The 20576-nt window shown below is 38.6% G+C and overlaps 1 protein-coding gene across 1 annotated transcript in view; it reads right to left on the reverse strand.

Annotated features, from left to right (window-relative positions):
• EDA (ectodysplasin A) overlaps window positions 1-13166 on the reverse strand; it is an 88170-nt gene extending 75004 nt beyond the window's left edge. The window contains 2 exon segments of the mRNA XM_017867039.1: window positions 12935-13040; window positions 13134-13166. Of these exon segments, the coding sequence (XP_017722528.1) occupies window positions 12935-13040; window positions 13134-13166 (139 nt within the window).
• Between the last annotated feature and the right edge of the window lie 7410 nt (window positions 13167-20576).

Consider the following 20576-nt stretch of genomic DNA (forward strand, 5'->3'; position numbering starts at 1 on the left):
CTTTTTTTTTTTTTTTTTTTTTTGAGAGGCCAATTTTTAAAAAAACAATTTTGAGATGGGGGTCTTGCTATGTTCCCAGGCTGGTCTCAAGTTCCTGGTCTCAAGAGATCCTCCTGCCTTGGTCTCCCAAAGTACTGGGAATATGGGTGTGAGCCACCACACCTGGCCTTGTGCTTTTTTCTTTCTTATGTGTGTATTCCATCCATGTACTAGGAACTTTACTACACTAAATTTGGGCCTTGCTTCTGATAGCTTCTGGATTTTGCATACTATGCTACAGGGTGGGAAGAATGAATTAGACTCAAAATGCTGAAATGAAACTTGAAAGTAACCTCCGAGACAAAATATGTGCACCACAAATATGCCTTTCTCCTTTAAATAGGTTACAACATAAACTTATGTTTTAAAGAGTTTGGGAGATGATGTATAAAAATAACATAGTATACAAACCAGTAACTTTGTGACTCATGAAAAAAGTTTTTTTGTGTAATCTGAAATATAAAATTCCACTTTTGGAAGTATACAATTCATACTTTATAATCTGATCATTTCAACGCAGTTTATTTTTTAAAGAGATGAAATACATCTGAAATTCAAGAAGAGAATTAAATTGCTGTGTTTACAATAACTGAACATCCTCTCAGGAGATACTGTGAGGCTATCATGAGAAACACATTCTTTTTCCATTTCCTTTTAAAGAAATCATATTTCTAAACAGATTAGGATCGAAACATAGCAAATTACCAAGTCAATCTTCTTCCCACTCTTCTGGCACAATGTAAGATAATGAGGTGCTGAATTTCATCTACAAAGATGACACTACTAACTTTCTGGCAGCAGGCCAGGCCCACCACTTTTTTGCTATAGGGAGAATAGATCTGCACAAAGACTTCTTCTTTCCAGTATACCATATGACAAAGAGCATAGGTTGATTAGACCTCTGGCTTGCAGTATATAGAATTCAGCATGACTAGACCCTAAACAAGTGATTTAATGCACCAGAGTACTAGGTTCATTAAAGGAGCTACATACTGGAAGCAGTGGTAAAATGCAGCCAAGATTATAAGCCTACAGCAAAGCATCCTTGGTACTTCACCATTACAAATTAGCATTTGTAAACATGTTAATTACATAGGACCTATGTTCTCTAAGTCAGCTAAGAGTCTTACACAAGGAAGAAGGTAGGATCAATCATTGCTTCTAAATTACATCAAGGTAGTAAGTGTATTTTGCTACCTTGCACCAGATATTGGTAGAGTAGAAGATCAGAGAAATTAAAACAGCTACCAGTGTTAAGAACCATTATACATGGCTTACATTTTATATTTATTAACAAGGAAGAATTGTGCTTGCCTTGCTAACATTTATTTCTGTGTATGGAGGCTAGCGGAGAGAAATAGTGAGGTAGGGATGATGCTAAGATAATTTGGGATTGAAAGGCCACTTATTAAGTACCTGAATGGGCATTTGAAGGCCCCCTTAGGCTGTTTTGACCTCTTTTCACATTTTCTCTGCCCAACGGTTTTGGCTTTCTCTCAGCCCTTATTCCAAGCCTCATGCCAAGACGAAAGCCAGCAAACCTAGGGGATTGGTTAGCTTTGTACTTGCTGTTCCCTTTGTTAGAAATGGGTTGTCTACCTTTCTTCATCAAAATCCCATTCACCTTCCAAAACATAACTGTCACCCAATTTCTCATATATGCATGCCTAGTATGTGCCAGCCATTATGCACTTCTCCTCAGAGATGTATTTAATGTATTTGGTTGACCATTCTGTGGTTTCCTTGTCTATGCTCCCATTGCAGTCTTATCATACCTCTATATAAGTACTTACCTATCACCTTTGTGAATTAGTTATAAGATTTTCTCTTTTCTGAAGGCTATGGGCTTCCAGAGCTTAAAAATCCCTATATTTTATGCATCTTTGTGTCCCTGTGTGTAATATAACACAGTGCCTTCCACATAATAGATGCTTAATGAATCTCTAGTTATTACTCTGTTCTCCTCCTCTCTTTTGTTTATATTTGCTGTTTTCTAATTCCTCATCTGGTTTCATCATGAACCCTTCTGCCCCAACTACTGTACTAAAACTGCTCTCACCAGCATTGCCAACAACATATTTCATACTGAATAAGGCATCCTGTTTCCACTGGGCGTGTTGAATTGGTAAGATGTAAGTCTAGAGCTTCTAGTAGCTATTTTTGTCACCTCATAGCGAGAACCTACATGAAGAATGAGGCCAATACAAAGGAAAGCAGAGCTGAGAAAGTACTGATGATATCATTTAAGCCCCAAGGTTAAGCCATGTTTTAAGCCAGCTTCATCAAGGACTTTGCAGTTCAATGAGCCAATAAATCCTCCCCCTCCTTCTTTTTAAAAATCTTAAGCCAATTTAGGCCAGCTATCTGTCACTTGTAACTGAGAGAGTCCTAATGTAGCTAATTATCTCCATATCTATATTTTCAACCCAGCTATCTCTCTTGAGCTTCAGATGCGTATCTCAGACTGCTTGCAGGTTTCTCCTCCTTGAATTTCCCACTGGTACCTGAAACTCAACCTGTCCAAAACCACACATCTTCTTCCCTTGATCATTATCTCAGTGACTAGTATAGTACCTTGTCAGAAATCTGGGTGGCTTCCTTGACTCTTCTTTTTCTCCCTTCAATCAAAACACCAAGTCCTATTTTTTCTACCTATGAACTCAATCTATCTACTTCTGTCTTTATTGCTGTTACTCTAATTCAGCCACTGTCATTCCTTTTGTGTATCATTACAGCAATCTCCTTCCTTCTTTGTCTTCATTATGCCCTCTCCAGTCCATTATTTTCTATCCACTTTAACCACTTTTTAAATTATATTCTTATAAATTACAGTTACACGTGTTATTGTAACAAATCAAACATATAGAACTACATAAAGAACCACTTAATAGTTATTCCCTTCCCATCCAACCCTCTTCTACCCAAGGTAATCGATATTCACTGTTTGATACTTCCCCTTCCCACATCTGTTCCTATGTGTGTATACATATATATACACACACACACACACACACATATATATACACCTGTACATATTTATAAAGTATTTTATATATGTTTACATATAAAATAAAAAATATATGTTAAAACTTTCTCTATGAAAATGCGGTCATATTATACACATTACTCTGAAACTTGCATTTTTAACTCTAGCAATAGAACATGGCTACTTCAGATCCCTACATAGAACTACATAGAACTCATTCCTTTTAATAGTAATATTACTATTATTATTACATTGAATGATAATATATATAATATTCAATAGTATATCTATGTCATAGTTTATTTGACCATTTTCTTATTCATAGATATTAGAGTTATCCCTCCTTTTGGCAACAAAACACTGATATAATAAATACCTTTTATATATGACCTATATACTAGAATTCTCAAAATTTTTTTTTTTTTGAGATCGAGTCTCGCTCTTTTGCCCAGGCTGCAGTGGTGCAATCTCGGCTCACTGCAACCTCCACCTCCCGGGTACAAGCAATTCTTCTGCCTCAGCCTCCCTAGTAGCTGGGATTACAGGCCATGCCACCACACCCAGCTAATTTTTGCATTTTAGTAGAGACGGGGTTTCACCATGTTAGCTAGGTTGGTCTTGAACTCCTGACCTCAGGTGATCCACCTGCCTCGGCCTCCCAAAGTGTTGGGATTACAGGCATGAGCCACTGCACCCAGCTGAATTCTCATTTTTGTAGGATAGATTCCCAAGACAGTGAATGCTGGATCACAGGTATCCTAATGTTTAACTTGACTAGAGAGATTAAGATCCAAAATGGTTGTAACAATTTACATTCTTTCCAGCAATATATGAGTTTTTCCACCTCCTAATTATAATAGGATGTTAATGTATTATAAAATTGTTGCTAATGTATTTAGGTAATGAGTAGAAAATGGCATATCATGCCCCTTTTATTTATTTATATTTTTTAATTGTTATTTTTTTTGAGACACAGTCTTGTACTGTCACCCAGGCTAGAGTGCAGAGGCTCAATCACAGCTCACTGCAGCCTTGAACTCCTGGGCTCAAGCGATCCTCCCACCGTAGCCTCCCATGTAGCTGGGACTACAGGTTCATGCCACCACAATTCTCTAATTAAAAAAAAATTTTTGTAGAGATGCAGTCTCACTATGTTGTCCAGACTGGTTTCAAACTCCTGGCCTCAAGTCATCCTCCCACCTTGGCCTCCCAAAGTGCTGGGATTACAGGTGTAAGCCACCATGTCCAGACTATTTTTAAAATTAAATTTTACCTGTTTGTTTTAAATTTGTAGAACATGCACATGTTCAACTAGTCAACTCCCTCCTCACCTCAGCCCCAAACACTCAGTTTTCTTCCTCAGAGCAACCATGATGACCAGTTACAGATTTATCATATTTAATGAGTTCCTAAATAATGGATATGTATTTCCAATTCTCTGCTATTATAAACAGTACAGCAAAGAATATCTTCATTGATAAATGATTTCCAGTGTGTCAGTATATCTATAAATAGAAGTGGAATTGCTGGATTGCAGTATGTGTGTTTAGCATTTGAAGATATTTGCCATATAATCTATTCTTGACATTGATCCTGTACTTCCCCATTGTCTTTAGGATAGTTTCTAAATTCCATAAAATAGATTCCAAAGCCCTGCGTGATTTGACCCCTCTTGGCCAGCTCATTTATTATCATTTTCCCTTGAGATCTTTACACTACAACCTTACAAACTTCTTTCAGTTCCTTAAATGAGCCATGCTCCCTCTTTACTCTAAGTCTTCCAACATGTATATTCTTTCTGCCTGGTGCACACTTTCCTCAAATCTTCATTTGACTAACTATAGCATCCATCAGTTTGCAGCTCAGATGTTACACTTATTAGGAGACATTCCCTGTCCTCCCAAGTCTAGATCAGGTGCCAATGTGTCCCATAGCACCCTCTGCTTACCCCATTATATGACTCACTATACTGTACTGAAATCATCCACTGTGAGTTTGATTAGGGTAGAGTCTTATCTTGTTCACTGCTGTGCCCCTAGTGTCTGGAAGGATGATCAATAAACACTGATTTAACAACTAGTTTGGTACTTAAACATTTACTGAATGAATGAGTTTTTTTTAAAAAGGAAGCTGTAGTAGTTCCTTATCTTTGAGACTGAAGAGGCCCTACAGGTCAAGGAGTAGAATCTAGAGTAAGGCAGGGTTGTGTAAGTAATACACTACAGAGTCAACAGGTGCCTTCTGACCACACATCTATATCTGCCTGTGATATTTTGAGGAGCCATACAGAAGTGAGCTAGCAGTTCACCACTCAGCCAACAGATTAACCTTCTTAGCCTTCACTTCATGAAACCATTTCCTTGCGCTTAATCCTTATTGAGCATTCTCAGCGATGCTAATGAAAAGGCTCATTGACCATCCAAATTGAAACCCTTAGTATTTAATCATCTAGACATCATCTGATTGGCTAAAACTAGCCTAGCTATTATCATTATATTATAGAAGTCAGGAATAGTTAATAACAAGTTATAGAAGTCAGGAATAGTTAATAACAAGTTATATCAGAGTTGGCAGGAAACAATTCAACCATCTATTCTAGTAGTTCAACATCTTTTCTTATTCTAATATATCTGAAGGACATGATATGCTCTCATCAGTAATAGTACCTTCCTCAGTATAGTTTTCTTAATGGGTTGTAGAGTGGTCAAAATTCCCAGGAGTATGCATGCTTCAAAAAAACTCCTTATATGCTTTTGGATCTCTTACACTCCAGTTGAGAATCACTGATTCTAGTTTAACCCTTTAGAATAAACTAAGATCAGAGAAGTGAAGTAAGACTTTCCTAAGGTCATCCTGCCACTATAACTACTAATGGCACAGCTGGAATTAGAATCTAGATCTCCTGGCTTAGAGTTCATCAACTTCCCTAATATTGAGAAAAAAATAACTAGAAGGAACTTTAGAGAGACTGAATAGACAGGAAGGACCTTTAGAGAACATCACGTCAGGTGGGCCTGTCACCTCCTTTAGGCAAGTGAGATGTTCCTCAAAGATGTCTTAACTTTATAAGCACTATTGTAGCAGGGCAGGGAGTAGGGAGGGCATGTTCACATTATACCTTTCCTGATTCTATATTGCTCATATTTGTTATAATATATGTATTATTTTTGTAATTTAAAAAATCCCATAAACATTTTAAGCATCTTAATCTTTAACCTCTATACCCAGTTCAATTTAGGCCTTACATACTAAGTACAGGAGTTTGGCAGCTATACCAATTACAGAACCTGGTACAATGTCTTACAAGTAGTTGGTTTTCTAAAAATACTTGTTAACCAAGTGTTAGTGGTGATGGCCTGTTGAGAACATTTACTGCAGGGCTAGTTCCATCAATGAAAATACAGCTTTAAAGGATATCTGGAGTATGAGCAAGCTAAGATATTTTAGCTTACTTAATGTCTTATTTGATATAAAGCCACTCTCCAGAGTATTCTGCTGTGGGCACGTAAGCTGTTGGCATCCACTACCAGCAGGCAATCTTGGGGATTCTACATCTGAAATCAACGATCCTCTTTGAGTCCACACACATGGTAAGCCTTCAAAAGCTTTACTTTTGTCCTGTGAACAAGCCCCTGAAACTCCATCAGCTCTCAAAATGATTTTACTCTCTCATTTGATAATCCACAGTAATGGCTCTCTGAAAGCATCAAATACAAGAGCAATACTAAAATGAGGGCAATTCTTAATTCTAGCTAACATTTGTACAGGCAGAAAGTCTGTTTTATTTGACATCATAGACTCTCATGTTCATCTGTATCAATTTAATAGTAGCTATGCCCCATTCCATTATTATTTTTAAAAATTGAAGTACAAAGGATATATTTCAATCTTGTTTTTCCCTCTGCTCTTTGATAATAGTAGAAAAGAATATTAAGTTTTTTGATATGTCCAAAAGTAAACTACAAGGAAGAGAAATTCCTAAGAGATACTAACAAAAAGGGTTACATATATACAGCCAGCCAGCCAGAGTGAGATAGTGCCACAGAGCAATGTGCAGATGTGATCATTTGCTGTGATGAGGTAGGCCATAGTGTGAGGCTTGGAGTCTTCTTCCTATGGGCCTGGATAGCATGCGTGAGAACAAAAATGGGCAATTTGGCTGATAGAGAGCATTTTTGAAGAAATTATAATTGTTGTCCATAAATTAGGGAAGGTGAATGCCCCAAATGCCTGGTAGACCATAGTAATATATTCATTTTCCAGAGAGAGCATAGTAATAGCACTTAATAATTTTCGAAGTATCTTTGCAGGCAGGTGCAGTGGCTCATGCCTGTAATCCCAGCACTTTGGGAGGCTGAGAAGTGTGGATCACTTGAAGTCAGGAATTCGAGATCAGCCTGGCCAACAAGGTGAAACCCTGCCTCTACTAAAATATAAAAGTTAGCCAGGTGTGGTGGCTGGTGCCTGTAATCCCAGCTACTTGGGAGGCTGAGGCAGGAGAATTGCTTGAACCCAGGAGGTGGAGACTGCAGTGAGCTGAGATCGTGCCACTGCACTCCAGCCTGGGTGACAGAGCGAGATTCCCTCTCAAAAATAAAATAAAATAAAATGAGGTACTTTTGCCGATATTAACACTTTTGATAAATACAACAACTCTATGAGGTAAGCAGGGCTAATTATCCCCATTTTAAGGACAAGAAAACTGAAGCTTAGAGGTATGTGACTTCTCCAAGATCACATGGCTGGTAAGGTGGCAGTGACATCAAGATTGGGATCAAGAAACTGCAGCTCAGTCTAGTACCTTTTCTATTACACCATGCTGCACTTTCATTCTCTTACCAGGACAGAAACATGGAAGGCAGGCGGGTGTGGAGAGATATTAAGATTTTTATTAACTCCTGAAAATGCTCCTTTCGGAAGAGAACAGATGTTTTTACAATAATATTTGTGAAATATGGAAACTACCTCCTTGGGAATTCTGGATCCATTTTACCTGATTCTAAGGCCTCATGACTTCCCAAATATGTTCTACATTTCATTCTAACTAGAAAATAAAGTTCTGTGGATTTCTGGAGTGCTGTGCAAGAGATGACCAAACAAGCCACCTGGAGCTATTATTACTTCAGAAACACATCACAAAGATAAGACACAGCAGGAAATCCTGGCACAGATTTCTAGAACTGTTGTGACTCAACACCCACAATGAAAGTATCATACTTTCTTTGAAGAACAACCACCACCAAAGGCCTCAAATAATTAGTACAAATAAACTTAAATGATCTGAAATACTTCCAGCCAACTCAAGTCAGTGAATTCAAGGAAGAAATGTAGTAAAGAAAACGAAATTCACTTCTTTTCTAAGAGTTGAAACTAACCGTGTGTTTGGGACTCCTGCTTAGCTAGCCAATGCCTTCATTTATAAAGTAATTTGAATGGAGAAACTGAGATGAGCCTAGTCATTCTTGAATGGTGAGTCAGAAAGATTGTATATACCCTGGATATTGCCACTGACTTTCTTTTTAAAAGGCAAGATAGACTATGCATATGCTATGCCTCTAATCAACTAGTTTAATAGTCTGATGAAAAGAGGAAAATAGGCTTCTGCAGCCTGATTTATTCTTGGTAAACCTATGCAGGCTCCTAAGGATCACTACATCCCTTCCTTTTCCAAGAGTTAATGAACCATTTATTAAATTTTTTTTCTCCCACAGTGATTTGTGGAGATCATTAAGCTTAATATCTATAGTTCCTAGAAAGAAAGTCTAGGCTGGGTGCAGTGGCTTATGCCTGTAATCCCAGCAGTTTGGGAGGCTGAGGTAGGCGGATCACTCAACGTCAGAAATTCGAGACCAGCCTGGCCAACATAGTGAAACCCAGTCTCTACTAAAATACAAAATTAGCTGGGTGTCGTGGCTGGCACCTGTAAAAAGCATTTGTTAAATGATGAATGACCAAACAAATGAAGTTGGGTCTAGACTTTCTTATTCCTTTTTGACGGAGTCTCACTCTGTTGCCTAGGCTGAAGTGCAGTGGCACGATCTTGGCTCACTGCAACCTCTGCCTCTTGGGCTCAAGCAATTCTCCCACCTCAGCCTCCGGAGTAGCTGGGACTACAAGGTGTGTGCCACAGTGACCCGTTACTTACTTACTTACTTATTTATTTATTTATTTATTTATTTTTATGTATTTTTGGTAGAGACGGGGTTTCACCATGTTGCCCAGGCTGGTCATGAACTTCTGCCATGTTCTTAACTCTTCAAGGTAAATGACTTGTTCTTTGACACTTGTGAGGCAAACCTGAGCTTAGATAGCTAAATTTTTATTGTAATACATCAAGCAATTTGTGAATTTAGAATCAACACCTGATAAGATTAAAAAAAAAATCTCTTGGCATAGATTTTTTTTGGCTTTAACTCACCCCAATATGACTTACCTATCCCATCCTACCTCTTATCTGTTCAGAGTAGTTTCCAGACTGACTTGCTTCTTCAATGAGAAGTCCTTTATTTGTACAAAAGAGAGATATCTCATTGTCATGATACACAGTGATGTATAGTGTAGACTTATATATCCACTTGGCTGTCTAATAGCTACCTCAAATTTAACAAGCCTAACTAAACTCTCCCCATATTCCTTTACACACGTCTCCCCTTTTCTTCCCCATCTCAGAAATGACAATTCTACTTGTTTAGTTCCTTAATTCCAAAACCTTGGGGTCACTGATGCCTCTTCTCTGTCTGTCATATCTCTTATCTAATCAATCTGAAAATCCTTCAGCCATTCCTTCAAAATCTCTCTAGAATCTGACCACTTCTCCCTACCCACACTGCTTCTATCCTGGTCTAAGCCACCATCATCTCTTGCCTGGATTATGGTAATACTCTCCTAAAGATTCTTCCTGCTTGTATCCTTTCTTCCTGCATCTATTTTCAATACAGCAGCCAGAGGAATGCTGTTAAAACATACATCAGATCCTGTCATTCCTATGCTCAAAATCCTCCAGTGGTCCTCCATCTCATGCAGAATAAAAGCCAGAGTCCTTACCTTGGCCAACAAGGCTCTAGATTGGATTTTGCTTTCTGACCTCATCTCCTTCCCTCTTCCTCTTCTTACTCTGCTCCCAGCCACACTGATCTTTCTGGAACATACCAAACATTCTTCTGCTTCAGAGCCTTTGAATTTTGTTTCTTTTTTCCCCAGACATTTGCATAGCTCTTAACTTCATTTCATTCAGGTTTCTTCCCAAATGTTCCCTTATCAGAGACACCTTCCTTGATCACCTTACAGCATACCCCATCACTGTCTCTCCCTGTTGCTCGGCTATATTTTTCTTCATACCACTGGTCAAATTTAACCAACTTTATTTATTGTCTCTTTATGCTGGAAGTAAATCACTTTGAGGGCAACAGGAAATATTTATTGAGGGTCTACTAGGTGCCAAGTTTGTTTCTAGGCAGTGGGGATATTAAAAAATATCCTTATTGAATGTTTATTCAAGTATTATATAAGCTGCTGTATTTACTTAGTAAATATTTGATGAGTGTATTGAATAAATATAGTATACACTCAGCAGAGTAACAAGAATGGTTCAAAGGAAAAGGAGATTTGGATTGACTTATCACTCTTTAACTCATTGGAGCACCTGCCACATCTAAAGAAATGGTTCTCCAGACCACAAGGTGAAAAGTTGGAAATCTAATAAAATTCAAGGACCCCCAGGCATTCTCTACTCCTAACTCTAAGGGACTCTTGGATTCCTCCAAGCTATACCGATTAAAGAAAAATGCCTGGATTGCATGAGAAACTTGGCATTGGCACCAAGAGACTAGAGTCTAGTGACTGAATAGAGTATCAGATCAGGAGGGAAGTAGATAAGAAGTGCTAAAAATTAATAAGAGAGGCTTTGACCTTGACCAGAGAGAAAACTGTTTTGTATCAGGACAGAATAAACATTCTAAGGAAGACCAGTATCGGAGATGTTGGTAGCCAGATTTGGACAGAGTAGTTTTGGGAAAAGGAGGAAATTACCTTCTTTAAGAGAAAACTTGGGAGGTTAGATGAAGAGGTAAATCTTAGAAGCCATAAGACTTTCCACTCAGACAGGGAGGGAAGACCACACTCACTATAGAAGGTGATATTGCTCTTACCACCTGTCTCCTCTCTTCCTTCGCAACCAGGGATTATGAAAAGTTTGATGGCTGTGGGAGCAGCCTCAAGGGAAAAGCCAAAGGTGGAGAGACTTACATGTATCAGAGGGTGAGATTATTAGGAGAGGAAAGGGACCATGCTTCTCAGCTCCCTGCTTCCACATAGCCAGAAGACTTCTAGGAAACTGGCTACAAGTAGTAGGTGAATAATGGGTAACTTTTACTTCATGGACTGCATTTCTTAGGCTTGAATTGGTCATCAAGTGTATGTAAAATGACTGCTCTAGAGAATGGTCCCAGTGGTCCAGTTCTCCATTCAAAGGCTCAATGTTGTTGCCATCTCCACTGACTAGAAAACCCTATCTTACTGCTCTGACTCTTTTTTTCTTTTTGTATTATTATGGGGTCCTTGTTCTGAGCTCTTTCTCAGATTTCAGCCAGTTATACTTCTTCTTGCCCCTACTGACAAAGTCCTGGCTTCATCTCTTTAATAGCTCCTGCCTTCTAAAACTGCTTCCATCATTGGCCCTTACTCACATCAACAAATGTCAGTTTAAAAATTTCATTTTCATCTGTATAGAGTCATATTGCTTTGTAACCCTCCAGACACATATTATTGGCAGATGTAGCCAGACACATGCTGTCTTTGAATCCAGATGCCTTTGCAGCAGCCCAGAGCTATGTATTCTACAAACCCCTGTGCCCAAAGGGGTAGCATTATGTCAATTGACAGAGTGATGCTGAAATATCAGAGCAATTCAAAGACCCTGCCCAGGAGCTAGTTCAACATTTTGTTATGCCCCACAGAATGCATTGCTAGTTAACTTAAAGCTATTACACCCAGAACAGGGATGGTTTCCATTGATACATCACTGCCTAGCTGAAGGGGCAGTCAACATCATAAACTTACATAACAAACACCAACAATGTTCCAGATAGTAGGCTAGATTCTAGGGTTATACAAAGAGAAATGAAATCTCTGCCCACAAGAAACTTATAAACTAGTTCTAGAAGGTCTAGTTCAGATTTGGGCATGGTAGTGGATACCAACATTGATAAAATTATCATTGGAATTAGCACATCATGTAAGTGCTAGCAGGGTACAACACTGTCAATTCCAAGAATAGGACCAAATCCTCCTGATGACCTTAATAGGTGCGGGACATCTCCGGGAGAGATGAAGTCCTTACAGAGGGTGATCTTGAGAGATACAAATGCTACCATGGCTCTCAGACATACTGAGAAAGGACTGAAGGTATCTGGAGTTGGAGGAGGGAGGGTCCTTGTATAGTTAGTTCTATGTTAAAGAACTGATTGTTAGGTTAGGCTGCAGAAACAGTCTATGACCTTGGGTCTATGGAGAGCATATAAGATCATAAAGCACACTTGAAAAGGTAGGTTTTTTTTTTTTTTTGAGATGGAGTCTCACTCTGCCACCCAGGTTGGAGTGCAGTGGCGCAATCTCAGCTCACTGCAACCTCTACCTCCAGTGTCAAGCGATTCTCCTGCCTCAGCCTCCCAAGTAGCTGGAGCCAGGCCCGGCTAATTTTTTTTTTTGTATTTTTAGTAGATACAGGGTTTCACCATGTTGGTCAGGCTGGTTTTGAATTCCTCACCTCAAGTGATTCGCCCCCCTGGGCCTCCCAAAGTGCTAGGATTACAGGCAAGAGTCACCGTGCCCTACTGAGAAGGTAGTTCTTAAAAGGATACTTTTACTAACAGATAATTCAGAAATGATAAAGGATCAACTGAATAGACTTACCGTCTGCTCCTTCATTGCTTTTGCTTCTTTTATTGCGGCGAACACGCCTACTTTCTTCTTCAGAGTATGGCCTTTCATCAGGGAAGAAGAAATTCAATAGGGCCATCTGTAAAAATTACAAGTACATTAGTCAAAGGTTGACCCCACTCAGTCATAGCCAACATAAAAAAACAGCTTTCCATAGACAGTCTACCTGTACCTTAAGTTTGATGTGTCTAAAGCCTGAGCCCATCTTCCCCTCCACTGTACAAACCATTTTATTTTTGATACCATTATTATTCTAATCATGTAGGCATGAAATTTTGGTTAATTTCTGAATCCCATTTTTTCCACCCTGAATATCTAATAAGTAATCCATCAGGTCCCATTTTTTCATATATTTCTGGGATTCAGAGAGCCCAGCCACAAAGTTCTAATTTACCGCACATACTGAGGATGCCCACTCAGAATTTGAGTTGAACAGAAAATTGAACAGAAAACCTTGAATTTGGCTGGGAGCAGTGGCTCACGCCTGTAATCCCAGCACTTTTGAAGGCCAAGGTGGTCGGATCACCTGAGGTCAGGAGTTCGAAACCAGCCTGACCAACATGGTGAAACCCCATCTCTACTAAAAATACAAAATTAGCTGGGTGTAGTGGGGGGTGTCTGTAATCCCAGTTATTGGGGAGGCTGAGGCAGGAGAATCACCTGAACCCGGGAGGCGGAGGTTGCAGTGAGCTGAGGTCACACCACTGCACTCCAGCCTGCGCAACAAGAGCAAAACTCTGTCAAAAAAAAGAAATGAGAGAGAGAGAGAGAGAGAGAGTGCGCGCGCGCGCGCGCGCGCGAGAGAGAGAACGAGAGAGAAAGAGAAAGAAAGAGAAAGAAAGAAAGAAAACCTTGAGTTTGCTACTCCCCATTGGACTTCATTATTACACATTCATGATTTTGCCGCATTCCTATTTATGATGTAATTTTGGTTTGTTCCCAAAATGCTGTGCATCCAATACTGAGGTTCCATTTATGTCAATGCTCTTCTGGGAGTAAGTCATGACAAAGCACACACTATTTTCTCCTCTTCTGAGATTCCTACAGCACTTGTGGTCTATAAAACTAATTTTGGTACCTGGTCCTCTACTGTCTTATAATGGTCTCATAATAAAATAATATGTTTCATATGTGAATGGGTCTGGCTTCACTAATAATCATAGCTTGAATATATACTTGCTGAATTGAATCATAATCTTTTAGCATGGGTGCTTTATTGTGGTAAAACCATGTGCTTGAGGTAAACAGTAAACACGGCAGTAGGATTGAGTGATTCTAATGCCAACTCTGCCACTTACTAGCTATATAACCTTGAACAAATTATTTAAGCTTTAGTTTTCTCATCGGCAAATAGGGATAATAATAGTACTTTGCAGATAAAACAGTTGTAGAGTTAGAACAGTACTTAGCATGTAGTATGCACTTAATAAATGTTTGCTACTACTATTATTGTTCAACTTAATCTTCAAAATAGAATGGTTAATTTGGGGCCTAAAAAAGAACAAATGAATCTACATTTGCATTCTATTATCAGTTCAAAAAATAAACAATTCCAGAGTCCTCATGTCTGCTCCATCTCTGATTAAGTGGAAAAAAATGGGTTGGACCCAAGAAAACCCTAATATTCTACACAAACTTTCTTCAAAATTCTGTGATTTACCCAATATCCTTAAAGTGTAGGATTAGCATCTTGAAGGATACATGAATGCATTAAATATAAAATTAATAAATCAATGTATAGGTAATTTCCATCTTGTCAACAGGATTGCATTTCAAAATAAACTGCCATTTTTCTCAAAAATGGTTGAACATCAATCAACAATTTCACATGGTTCAACTGAGTAGTATTTTTGAGCCACTTAAGTGGAATATAAAAATGCATTTTCTCATAAAATCAACATAATAAAGTTTGGCTAGTTTTCCTGATAAGCCCACAGAAAGTTACTTAACTCACAATATAAATAAGCTAATGTACTAATAATAGTATAAAACCAAACTGCTGTTTACAATAAAATCTCAATCATTTGCAACTCTACAAGTCATCCTGGATAGAAGAATTTTCTTGATAACTTTGAGTGCTGAAACTTACTTCAGCTATGCAGCCATTAAAAAAGAACAAGATCATGTCCTTTGCAGGGACATGGACGGAGCTGGAGGCCATTATCCTTAGCAAACTAATGCAGGAACAGAAAACCAAATATGGCATGTTTTCACTTATAAGTGGGAGCTAAATGATGGGAACACATGGACACATGGTGGGGACAACACGCACTGGAGCCTATTGGAGGGTGGAAAGTGGGAGGATGGAGAGGATCAGGAAAAATAACAAATGGATACTAGGCTTAATACCTGGGTGATGAAATAATTTGTATAATAAACGCCCAGGATACACATTTACCTATGTAACAAACTTGTACATCTTGCACATGTACCCCTGAACTTAAAATAAAAACTAAAAAAAACCCCCAAAACCCCAGTAATAATAATATTTACTTCAGTGTTTGTGAATATTAAAGTATATGATAGGGCCTAGTATAATGCAATAAAAAAGAAATTAGTTTATAATATGTGATTTAATTCAGGGCTTACTGAATATGTGGAGGACTATTTGCCTGTACATTAAATGACCTCAATCCACTATGGTTTTGAGGGTTTTTTAATATTACAATTACATGATAGAGCAATACATGCTTTGATGGAGAGGAGCTTTAACTTCTCTGGGAGCAAGAGGGGAAGTATCTAACACAAACTGAAAGTGAACAAGTCATCTTGGAGGAGGTGTGCTACCTCTGTGAGTCCTAAAGGATGTCAAGGATTTAGTGATAAATGGAAAATGGAAAAGGAATTCCAGGAAAAAGGAGCACTGTGCTTAAAGGTTCAGAGGAAAAAGAAAGAATAACAATTTTTGGAACTATAAGTAGCTTAGAATAAGTGGAATAAGGAGAGGGAATGGTGAGAAATAAGCCAAGGAGTATAAAGTAAGAGCCAGATTATCATGTTGAGGAATTTAGACTTAGATCCTGCAGCAGGGGATCTTCTGAAGGATTTTTTTCCCTTCTGAAATTTTGTACCTTATAAAATTTGATATATAATTTACATCCAATAAAATGCACAAGTTTTAAGCATACAGGTTGAAGAGATTTGACAAATGGACACGCTTTTGTAACTACCACCCAAATCAAGATAAATCAAGATTTCCATCAACCCCTAAAATTTTCCTTGTGCCCTTCGGTCATTCTCCAGTGCCCCGACCCTGAGACAACTACTGTTCTGATTTCTATCACAATAGCTTAATTTTTCCTGTTCTAGATTAGAATCATCCATTATAACTTTTCATATGTATGAATATGAATTTTCATTCAACATACTGTCAGATTCATTCATGTTGTTGCGTGTATCACTAGTTCATTCCTTTTTAGTAGTGAGTAGCAGTATTCCACTGTATGGCTCTATCACATTTTTTTCTATGAATTCTCCCATTGATAGACATTTGGGTTGTTTCTAGTTTGGGGCTATTATAAATAAAGCTCATATGAACATTGATGTACAAGTCTTTGTGTAGACCTATGTTTTCATGTTTCTTGGGTAAACACCTAGGAGTAGAACCTCTGGGTTACATGGCATTTGTTGTAAGAAACTGCCAAACTATTTTCCAGAGTGACTGTACCATTTTAAATGCTCACCAACAACATATAAGGGTCCCAGTGCTCTGCATCTTCACCAACACTTGGTACTGTCAGTATTTTTAATCAATCCCCCATTCTGGTGGATGTGAAGTACTGTTTCATTGTGATTGGTTTTGAGTGCTTAAACTTATTTTAATGTTATTTTATCCTTTACCTTGCCTTCAACTATCAGATTTCACTTTACCTACCTGTAACATCTTGTCCAGTCCCTTCAGATTTGCTCCTTATAACTTGCTATAGGCTTGACATTTAGTTAAGACTAATTAGACTCATGTACAAACAGAATAAACAGGCAATGAGTGTGGTTTTGAATGGCTTTTCCAATAAGTAAGATGCATATTTTCTAGTGGCTTAGAAGCCATTTGTTTACTACTTGATTTCTGGCTGTGGTCTAGATAGGTGAATCTATCATACACAAGTTCTACAAGAGTAGGTTATTAAGCATAATGCTATTTCTAGGAAAAGAGATTTTTGAAATGCAAATGAAGAACCTCCCCGCCATTACCAACTATAATTCCAGAGATTCCCTCAAACTTGTTGTGCTCCCTCATGGGCTCAGCTCCTATGGGAGTTCTGGCAGGGGCCCTAGCACCTTCCTATGTCCTAGTGGTGGCAGTAGGAAAAGATACTCTTGTATTAACTGTTCTAAGGTTCTAACAGGAGCTTGTGAGAACTCAAGCCCCCAGAAGAGGAGGGCTGAGGGAGAAACAAACTTCTGCAGACAGGAGAAACAACTCCACCTTCCATGAGTAGGAAGAGTAGTTCAAAGTCCCTCAAGAGAGGTTGTTGATGAATATGGGACATTCATAAATCAAGTGTTCATTAGAAGAGAACTGCCTGCCTGTATATGAAAATGCTTTGAACATAGTTACATGGTTTGGCTGTGCCCCCACTCAGATCTCATGATTAATTCCCATGTGTTATGGGAGGGATCTGGTGGGAGGGAACTGAATCATGGTAGCAAGTCTTTCCCTGCCATTCTTGTAATTAGTGAATAAGTTTCATGAGATCTGATGGCTTTAAAAAGAGGACTTCCCCTGCACAAGCTCTCTCTCTTTGCCTGCTGCCATCCATGTAGGACGTGACTTGCTCTTCCTTGCCTTCCCCCATGATTGTGAGGCTTCCCCAGCCATGTGGAACTGTAAGTCCAATTAAACTTCTTTATTTTTTTAAATTGTCCCGAGTCTTGTAGCTATGTCTTTATCGCCCAGAATGAAAATGACTAATACACATAGCTTTCTATTTTTTCAATAAAAACCAGAAGAAAACAACCCACAAACAAGCGCTTAAAATGAGAAGTCCCTATTCGCAGCCCCTTTTGCATCTCAGTTTAGAAGCGTAGAAGGAAAAACTATCCTCTGTATAATTGGTAAGATGAATAATCAGTGGCTGCTCACACAAAATGTTCTGAAATTCTAGTTTGCAGTTTTGCACTCATCAGCTATAGCCTCCAGAGCAAGTTGCAGGATTATGCAACAAAACAGTCTTCACTTTTAGAAGTATTGCTTCCTATTGCACAAGGAGAAGCATCAGGAATGTTGGCCACAGCCATGCCATTTTAGCTCAGGAAAAAAATCTAATTCTCTTACACTTTTATTAGCTGATTACAGCCCTTGTTGTCTATGGTAAAATTACATTGCTAAACGAGCACCTGCAGATTACGGCAATCTCCCCCAGCTGAAACAATTCATTACAGTGAGACATGAGAGATACATCCATTATTGCCCTAGGACTCTCCAGACACTTCCACAAAACATATTTAATATATATATGTAAAAACCCACAAAATTATGTTGGCTACTTTTTGGTACCATGCACATAGAATAAATTTAATTCATTTTCTTTTCATGGCTAATGTCCTTGATTTTACTAGATAATTCACAGAAAATTACTCATAAGCCTCTTTAGGGAAGGGATCACACAGACATTTTTGTATAGCTAGTGCCTAGCCCTGGGCCTGGCACATAATAGGGCCTAATAAATCTCACTCTGTTGAAAGAATAATTAGATTGTCTTTGTTCATGTTGTTATAATGAAATACCTGAGATTCGGTATCTTATAAAGAAGAGAAATTTATTTTCTCACAGTTCTGGGAGCTAGGAATTCCAAGATCAAGGTGCCAACAGGTTTGATTATGAAGTGGGGGCTACTCTCTGCTTCCAAGATGGCATCCTGTTGCTGCATCCTCCAGAGGGGAGGAACATGATGGAAGGCAGAAGGGCGAGAGAGCTGAATACTGCATAAAGCCTCTTTTAAAACGACCTTAATCCCATTCACAAGGTAGGAGCCATAATGACCTAATTGGCTCTTAAAGGCCTCACCTCTTAATACCACCACATTGGCAACACCTACATTTTGGAGGGGACATACTTAAACCAGAGAGCAGACTATCACCAATCCATTCCCTAAAGCCAATATATATATATTTTTTACTCTAATTGAGCCTAGTTTTGAGATCCATCATGAAGAGGTACACTAAGGATTCAATACACTACTGGCAGGAATCAAATCAAAGGGATCCTAAGACTGAGAACCCTACAGGTCAGTGGTTCTCAAACTTCAGTGTACATCAGAATCACTAGGCATGAGTGTCAAATGCAGAATCCCAGGCCTTTCCCTTCCCAAATTTAGAGTCAGTCTGAGGTGGAACCCTAGAATCTGACTTTTCAACTTGCTCACTAGGGGATTCTGATGCACCCAGTCTTTGAACTAAACTTGGAGAAACAGCTGTATTGTTCATTTATCAATCAGTTCATTACCTTTAGGCTGAAAAAACAATGTCCTTTGTTTTCTTCTGTGTAAAATAGGGGTATTGCATAGCTAGTGTTTTTCACCTTTTCTTCTATCATTCCCAGAGTTAATGTATTTATGAAATTGGTACTTCATGTGCCTCAAGAGGAGGCAGGTACATACCAGGCTCTGTAAAATCAGCAAATCAGATTTCTCTTTCAATGTTGTTGAATATAAGATCTATGTTTCTTATTGCAAGCACTGCTATCGCTATCATCAGCCATGAGCAATCAGCTGGGACCTTCAAATAAATTAAACCATTTATGCCCTGAAACATTCAACAAAATCTCTGATTTCACTATAGCAAGATATGAGCATCCTGGCACCAATGAGTGAAATAGGGTTGCCTCATTGGTACATATCCATGATGGATATGTCATAGATATAAAATGATTACAAAAGATGGCATTGAACACACTTTTAATCATAAGAACCCTTAACTCGACATGCTTTGATTATCAACAAAAGGTCTAGAGAAGGTCATTCAGGGTGGTGTTGTCTGAATAAACATTGAGCACTTACCATATGGAAGGCACTGAACTAGAAACTATTTTTAATATATATAGACAAACAACATACAAATAATTTTTTGGTTTTTTGTAGCAGTGATAGCACTATACAATAGGAGGTAGTAAGGTTTCAAAAACAGTGTGACAACAACAGAAGCACAGTATGTGCTAGTTGCTGAACAGAGTGTGCCAACTCCTGGGAGTAAGCAAACAAGGACATTCAACATTGATCACAGCATCCCATGAGAGCTGTCACCAGTGGGGTGGGGGTGGAGGTGGCAGCAATCAGGCCAAATGCCAAATGAAACTGGCATCTTGGACATCTCTGATGTGAGTGCCAGGGATTGGCATGTCTTGTAGATATGTCAGAGGATGACTGAAATTATGGAGTAAGGCTAAATGTGGAATCTAAACACAACCAACATTTTTTCATCACATAGAGCTAAAAGCAGTCACTGAATTTTGCTTCCTAGACAGTTTGACTTAAAAATCACTGCCCAACAATGCAAGTAACTACAAAGTAGAAAGGAAAATAAAAAACTATTTTTACTTGGGAAGATTACCATGGAATGGCACCAGTGTGAAATTGTACCACAGACCAGTTCAATCTCTGGCTTTTTTTTTTTTTTT

This window comes from Rhinopithecus bieti, unplaced genomic scaffold (assembly GCF_001698545.2).
Source record: "Rhinopithecus bieti isolate Rb0 unplaced genomic scaffold, ASM169854v2 scaffold_3714, whole genome shotgun sequence".
Lineage (NCBI taxonomy): Eukaryota > Metazoa > Chordata > Mammalia > Primates > Cercopithecidae > Rhinopithecus > Rhinopithecus bieti.